This window comes from Dipteris shenzhenensis, chromosome 24 (assembly GCF_047967505.1).
Source record: "Dipteris shenzhenensis isolate YYH24624 ecotype China chromosome 24, Dip_SZ_1.0, whole genome shotgun sequence".
NCBI classification, from domain to species: domain Eukaryota; kingdom Viridiplantae; phylum Streptophyta; class Polypodiopsida; order Gleicheniales; family Dipteridaceae; genus Dipteris; species Dipteris shenzhenensis.
In genome coordinates, this window is record NC_141619.1 from 11,384,102 (window position 1) to 11,391,635 (window position 7,534).

At 42.0% G+C, this 7,534-nt stretch overlaps 1 protein-coding gene across 1 annotated transcript; it reads right to left on the reverse strand.

Moving 5' to 3' along the window:
- Positions 1-3,902: 3,902 nt before the first annotated feature.
- On the reverse strand, positions 3,903-5,830 carry LOC147886218 (7-deoxyloganetin glucosyltransferase-like). The gene is made up of 2 exons (XM_087395360.1): positions 5,272-5,830; positions 3,903-5,087 (listed from the first exon to the last, which is right to left on the reverse strand). The coding sequence occupies exons 1-2, from the start codon at positions 5,789-5,791 to the stop codon at positions 4,165-4,167; spliced, it is 1,443 nt and encodes a 480-aa protein (XP_087251486.1). The 5' UTR covers positions 5,792-5,830; the 3' UTR covers positions 3,903-4,164.
- Positions 5,831-7,534: the final 1,704 nt, after the last annotated feature.

The following is a 7,534-nucleotide window of genomic DNA, read 5'->3' on the forward strand; positions in this document are numbered from 1 at the left end:
TGCTCTGCCATTGCCTGAGCCCTCTTAGGAGTAGATGGGCGACCTCAAGACAAAGATTTTGAGCCATTTTTCAGGTCATTTGGTTTAGTAACGAGGGAGAAATCGTCAAAACTCAGTTTCAGCCTGTAGCAATGCTCCCGGGCAAAAGTGCGCACCATTTCGTCCAACCTCTATGCTGGACCCTCTCTGGTATATGAGCTTTCTTTTGCTTCAGAAAGCCCTCTTTTCCTTGCTTTGAAGAGTGAGCTACAAGCCCTCCAAGTTCAGCCTTTTAGTTTTGACAGTTTTGGACAAGTTTTTGAAGATGATGCTACATAAAATGCTACTCTAGCACTTCTGGTTTTTTGAAACTTTCAATAACTTTAGTACAAGTGTGGCTTCAGTTTTGTTTTGAATTGCTAGACCTGGTTTTGATTGGAAAGTATTCATTTTAGCCACTTCTATGAAGCATGTAAGTGAAAGCATTATTGTTTGAAATTTGGTCACAAGACTTTGCTACATTAAATGCTTATATTTTGAAGCATTTTAGTTGTTATTCTAAGCCCTGTAAGAGAGAAGACACTACCCAATACTTGGGTTAGAGCCTCTCATGGCTTGCTTATGCAAAATATGTGAAAAGCCAAAACATAAAGCAATGTCTTGTTATGCTACAAAGGATGAAAATGCCAACCTGACTTCCTTGTTGAAGATTGCCAAAACAATGGTTGCCAAAAAGGAAGCAACTACAGAGATCTACCCTCTCATGGCACTTTTATTTGACTCCAAGTATAAGAAAAATATGAAGGTCAGATACCTAAGATATGCTTCTCTACACAACTATGGAGATGACAAGATAATTGTTCTCTTGAAGGATATGACTTTCAGATCCACTTGTTCTATCATAGTACCATCTTATAAGGCACTAGACACTACCCATGTGGTAAGACCTTGCCTTGACATGGATATTTTGCCTCCACAAGATGAGGCATCCCATGAAGATTATGCATTTTAAAACATCTCTATGTATGCTCCAAATCTCTCTTTTTATGTCAAGGTACTCAGCCTAGATAGTCCTCCAAAATGAATGAAAATAAACTATTGTGTTTTGTGTGTTTTGTAAACACCTCTAGTCACCTTATGATGTAGGCCATGTGTATGTTTTGCTCCATGGTACCTCCTGCAAACATTGTGTGCATGTACATGCAGGGGAGATAACCATTGGAAGGTCTTTTTGTATCCCTTTTTGTTTACCTTACACCCATGGGAACCCTTGCTAGCATGAGAACCTAGCCATAGATTTATCCTTGACCACCATGAGATGGCATGAGAAACTATGAGACTAGATGTATCCTTGACATAGCCTGAGGCATTCCCTTGAGGGGGGGTTTGTTGGGATATCTCAAGGTGTATGCCTCAGGCACACCTTATGTTTCTATGTGTGAGTGCTAGAGGCACAGTTAGGTGTCCACAAGCACAGTTAGGTGGTGGAAAGCCACATAGGATGATTGAGAGAATCTAGGAGCAGATTGAGGAGATGATTGTGGAGCTCTGAGGTCATCAGTGATGTCAGTGAGCATGTATGAGGTGCCTACTTAAGGACCTCACTCTTCTTCATTCTACAAGCAAGTAATGCAAGTATTCTGAGTTTGTGTCCACTCTACTCTTTTCCTTCAGTTTTCCAACAGCTAGTGCATCAGGAGCAAGAAAAAACCCTCAAATCAACCCTAGAGACATCGAAAAGCAACGCCTGGAGGCTCGAAAAAGGGCAAAAATGCCCGGAATGGGAGACTGTGCCAGGTGGCCAAATCGCGTTTTAGTACAGATCTCCTATTTCGAGAATTTTTGCCCTTTTTCGAGCCTCCGAGCATCGCTTTTTGGCATCTCCAAGGCAGAATTATAAAATTTTGCACGGAAAATCAAGGATCTTATATATTATTTAATGTGAAGCTTGAGTACTAGACTGACATTTTTGCAATAAGTATCCATATTTTATGGCATTTCCCATATTTTGAGTGCAACAAAAATAGGTAAATAGTGAATTTCTTAGAGGGCCCCAAAATGAGTTCCCTTCTTTCCTAATGATGAAATTGGGCCTCATTTAGTCTATGCCAACATCTTCAAGTCAAACTTCATAAACAATAGAAAGTGATAAGCAAAAATTGCTTCCATCAAGACTTTACCCTCTAGTTTAGGCGGGTTGGAGTGCTCACTGCGGGGAAACCGAAGTCACGAGTTGGACGATAGCGCAATAGTACAGACGGTGAATATGAAGCTCTTTAGCTTACAGGAATGGTTGACAACATGATCAAGAGGGAAAAAAACTTATTGTTGGAATCTAAGAACTACTCGAAACGTCTCGTCAGTCTTTCAGTTACTTGGTAGTGGTGCACATAATCATGCAACGAACGAGTCTATATTTTATTCAAAAATATAACAATTTGTGTTTTTTCTTCATCTAACTACTATGTATTTTGCTATATTTTCATGCTATATAGTGGAAAAAGCATTCCACATTACCTTGCTTTCACCCCACCATTTAATGCTTATATTCAAAAATATCACAAAAGCATATGATTGGGGATAGAGACAACTACAAACCATGAGAGGAATTGAGTCGATATTGCAATGAAACGGGACTTATGGAAAAAACAAAGAGGCAATAAGGTGGCTTTACCTGAGGCACCATAGGCATTAGCAAAGGAGAACACGTTTATGTAAAGAGTGTTATTGTAGGTATGACTTTACTTTGAATGGAAAACTAAGACTTAGTGGCCCTCAAGTTGCATGATTGGTACAAAATGATACAGGTAACATTATTTCAACTTGAACTCCAAACTTTCTTAGACTCTTATTTCAAATTAACTAACACATTATTGCTACTTTAGTGTGTACTTCCACCTACTTTGTGAGGATATAGTACGAAAGATGCATCCAATGCCATGAACAAGCCCAGTATATTTGTAAGGTATGTTGGAGGGTTCCCATCTCATTGCAAAAGATAATTGTAATTTGTCTCTCTGATATCATTGTGCACATGGATACCCAAAAACGTGATCAAGAAATCATCCATTTAGAAAATGAGAGCTCTTGCCATCAAAGCTATATGCTTGATTAAAAGGCTATTCCAACAAGTATTATGAACATCCAATTACATCTACTCGTCTAGCTGACATAGGAAGTGAATATGCAAGAGATTTGATGGCCAATAGATGTCTTTCTTGGAATGGTTTATGAAGACGTTGAAAGGATATCTAAGGCAAAAAGCTAGACAAAAGGATAGCATGGTAGATAGATGGTTGGTGCAAGAGTCAATGTTTTACATTACAAATTTTCTTGTATTAATAAATCCAGACATGCCAATACATTAGAATGATAGCAATGATCCATGGGTTTTAGGAGAGGTCGAACAATGGAAGAGAAAACACTTTCTCCTTACAACTCAAAGTGAACCCCTTTTGACTTCACTATTGTGAAGAAATGGAAAAATGGATCTAAAAATATGAAGAAGAAAGAGCTAAAAGAGAGGATAGCGCATAGCAAAGGAACAATAGAGCTAGGCCTTATCCCTTGGAGTTATAAGCAATTAAATGGACCATTGATTGTTAAGAATTTGCTCTCAAGGATGCTAGCCAAAGAGGTGAGATTATAATAGATAGGAAGGGGAATTTTACACGAGGCATATGGGAGCTCACAAGTGGGGATGTGACCACAAAATCCCAATGATTTTTTTGTGGAATATCAAATCCCAACATTGATTAATCCACGAAACAGATTATGCAAGGTTTACATTTGTACTTCTCATGAAAAGCCATGGTGAAATTCATTGCTATTTGCACAAGCATCTTCCTTGTTATCACTAATTGAATCAACCATCAAGTCTCAACAAGGTGTACATCCATCTTCATTTTTGTGGATGTACATTTAGAGAGTCTTATATCATTCTCCTAGGTGTACATCTTAAATCTTGGAGTGTGCTTTGTCTAAGTGAATATTTAAAACCTTCTTTCATCCATAGTAAAATCCTTCATCTACTAAGATTCCTTTACACGAACAATCACAAAAGCATCTCCAGCTTAGGAGAGTTCCTCGCAATATTTGCACGCAAAGTCGTACCAATTCCACTCGACATCTACCTTGGACCATTTGTAAAAATAGAAGCACATGTACTCTAAGAAAGAGCTTTCCTCAAGTTAAAGAGGGCTTAATAGATCTAACAAATGCTTCCCAATTGGAATGGGAGGATCCACCTTCCGAAAGGGCTGTCCTTGCAACCACCTTGAGCTTGCCGACTCTCTCTCTCAGATCTAGACCATGATGTCCTTGCATGAGGAGTTTGACCTTCTTCTCCACCTCCTCCTTTGTCACCAAACCATTTCCGTCTTCCTCCAAGCTCAGCCCCACCTTCCACCCATCCGATATGCTCCTGCAGTTCGCCTTCTGATCTGAAAAATATGGCCAACATAGCATCGGCACCCCTGCTGCCATCGCCTCCAACGCAGAATTCCAGCCTCCGTGTGTCACAAAACCCCCCACTGCCATATGGGATAAGACTCTTAGCTGCGGCGCCCATGGCACACACAGCGCTCTATCTTTCACTCGTTCGAGAAATCCCTCCGGGAACATTGCAGCCAAGCTTCCAGAGACCATATCCGGACGCACTACCCACAAGAAGTGCTGCTCGCTCGACTCCAGTCCAAGAGCGAACTCTCGCATTTGCTTCTCTGACAACAGCGTGATGCTACCGAAGGAGACATACAGCACGGATCTCCTCGGTTTCTCGTCTAGCCAATGTAAGCAATCTTGCTCTTCTGGCCACAGGCTGGTATCGCTTACTACCTCTGACGAATTAACCAAAAACTCCGGTGGTAGCAAGGGACCAACGGTGGCGATCTTCAGATCGTTGGTCAGGGCATTGAGTATGGGACTTTCTAATTCTTCGAAGGTGTTAAATAATATCCAAGCATCTTTCCGAAGACCGGAGATTGCACTGGTTCCAAACTCGAACATGAAGCCATTGGAGAGGAGAAAGCTGCTCATGTCGGTAGGTCGAACGGGCGGAGCGCCAGGAAAGTGAGTGGTGAGATCCAAGGCAGGAGCGCCAAGGTGCTCTGGATGAAGAGCAAATCAGCGAAAATTTACTATCAAAAAATACTGAACAGGAAGCAGGAACTCAGCGCGCTCACTCTGATCACCTGATACAACTGCTGAAACTGAGCGAACAATCACACTCCACCAATGAAGGTCTTCTCACTAGCGAATAAAACTTCGAGCGGTGCAGCAAAACAACGGTACCTGAGGGCGGCCAGAGGCCTTTGCAGAAGAGCTGGACGGCGGCGAAGTAGGTGGCGGATCGGGTCCAGAAGGCGACATGGGGCAAGGAGCAGGAGTCAGCGAGGGACTGGCCGAAGGGAAAGGTGAGGTCGCAGATGAGGCAAGAGAAGGGGGGGAAGGGATGGGGAAGCTCTTGCTGGAGGAGGAGGAGCAAGGCAGGAGCCATGGAGGAGACGGTGGCAAGGCAGAGGTCGACGATGGCGGAGGTGCGGCCATGGGAGGGGGGCAAGCCATCGGGGACGGCTACGAGGCGGATGTTTTTGGGAAGGGAGGTGGTGTTGGAAGAGTTGACGAGACGATGGTGATTGTGGGTGGTATTCACGAAGGTTATCGTGAAGCCTTCCTTGGCCAGCTTCTTGGAGAGTTGCATCAGAGGCGTTATGTGGCCTTGGGCAGGAAATGGCACCACCACCACATGAGGAGGACGAGGAGAACTAGGAGGAAGAGAAAGAGGAAGAGGAGCCTCTCCCATAGCATCCATCTTGTGTTTGACTAGAGTAGGCGCAAGAGCAAAGGAAGAAGAACCTCCCAAGAACTTGTAGAATTATTCCAAGTCTTAGACCCTCCCTATTATTCCAAGAGGAAGCACCTTCTCCTTCTTTCTCCTTCTTTCTCTGCACTAGGAAGTACCTCCCTATTATTCCAATTATTCCAAGAGGAAAAACCTTCTCATTCTCCGGGTGCACGAGGAAGTACCTCCCAAATTATTCCATAGCTTAGGTCCTCCGCCTATATTGGACATGTTTTGGCATGTTAGGCCTAACTGTGACATGTTTCCAAAACATGTTAGGCCTAACTGTGACATGTTTCATTTTCATTGGATTGTTTTTCTTTTTGTCACTTACCTGTGCCTTGAAAGTCTCCCACTCATGAAAATTTTCAATTATAATTTTTTAATTTTTCCAAATAGATCTGAAAGGGAAGAAGAGAAAGGGGATGAAAGAGTGATGCAAGAGCACATGAGGGCAACGGCCCCTCCCCTCCAAAAAATCATTTTATTTTCCTACATCTCTATGTAGCTTATCTCAATGAGTAGCTAGAAACCCACTCCGCTTGGTCTCAAATTGGGATCATAGGTTGCCTTTAATTTTGAGGAATTAAATTTAAGGTTTTATTTCTATATCTTAAACTTTGGAGAATTTTTATGGAATTTCGATCAAGAGCATTTAGTGGGGGAAAATGTTTCTTGTAGCACCGCATCGCATCTCTCTCTCTCTCTCTCTCTCTCTCTCTCTCTCTCTCTCTCTCTCACACACACACACACTTGTGTAGTTGAATTTGATTGTGTACTCATGTGCATGTGTGTCCTTGCGAGGTACCCTTATCATACTTGTCAAAGACATGATGTGCGTCCTCTATTATCCCACGTTTCACGTATGCATCCACCAATATTGCATTTACAAAGGCATCTTATTCAAATCCAATCTTTATTGCTTGGTAGAGTGCGGCATTGCTTGTCCCTAAACACCCTCATTCAATATCTTTTACATCAAACTTGCTCTTACACTTCTAGTGGTGCCACACTATAGTATGCCTTCAATGCTAGAATGAAAGTTTGAAAAGTTGGCCGAACACCTTCTAGGAGCATTTGTGTATACAATTCCAAAGCCATTCCATCCACTTACTTTTAGAATAACTTGAAATCATGGCATTCTAGGAAACCACATCATGATGAAACAACTCATCAAAGACATTTGGTGCATCCTCCATGCTCCCACACTTGGCATATGTATTTAGCAAAGCATTACCTACATATTATGCATCTATTTCCAAGCCAGATAACTTGCTTGTCATCTTTCAACACTTTTTTCATTAACTTGCAAGACATCAATGCTCTGATAAAAGTTCTATGATTTTCTATAACACCTTCCTAGAATATCTTAGAAATTGCAAAGACATGCTATGCATCCTCCGTGCTCCCATATTTTGCATACATTTCTAGCAAAATGGTTTCAACAAATACATCTAAATCACATCCATGATTCACTATATCTCTTCCCTTCTCTAGGCACATTGCTTTCATGTAGCTTCTATCCACTTGATCCCATTCTTGATTCACTATATGGGAGTGGATAGCTCTTGAAGTTCCATTTTCTAGGCACATTGCTTTCATGTAGCTTCCATCTGCTTGATCCCATTCTTGCGGCACTGCCAAGCTATAGCAAGGCTTCAAGGCAACAACAAAAGTTGGATCATTGGTTGGGTCCCTTTCTAGTGCATCAGT

Excerpts from the sequence above, each read along its gene's own strand:
- LOC147886218 (XM_087395360.1), bottom strand. The coding sequence starts at position 5,791 with ATGGATGCTATGGGAGAGGCTCCTCTTCCTCTTTCTCTTCCTCCTAGT. Across the intron at positions 5,088-5,271 it reads AGGCCTCTGGCCGCCCTCAG|AGCACCTTGGCGCTCCTGCC; the intron begins GTACCGTTGTTT and ends CTCTTCATCCAG.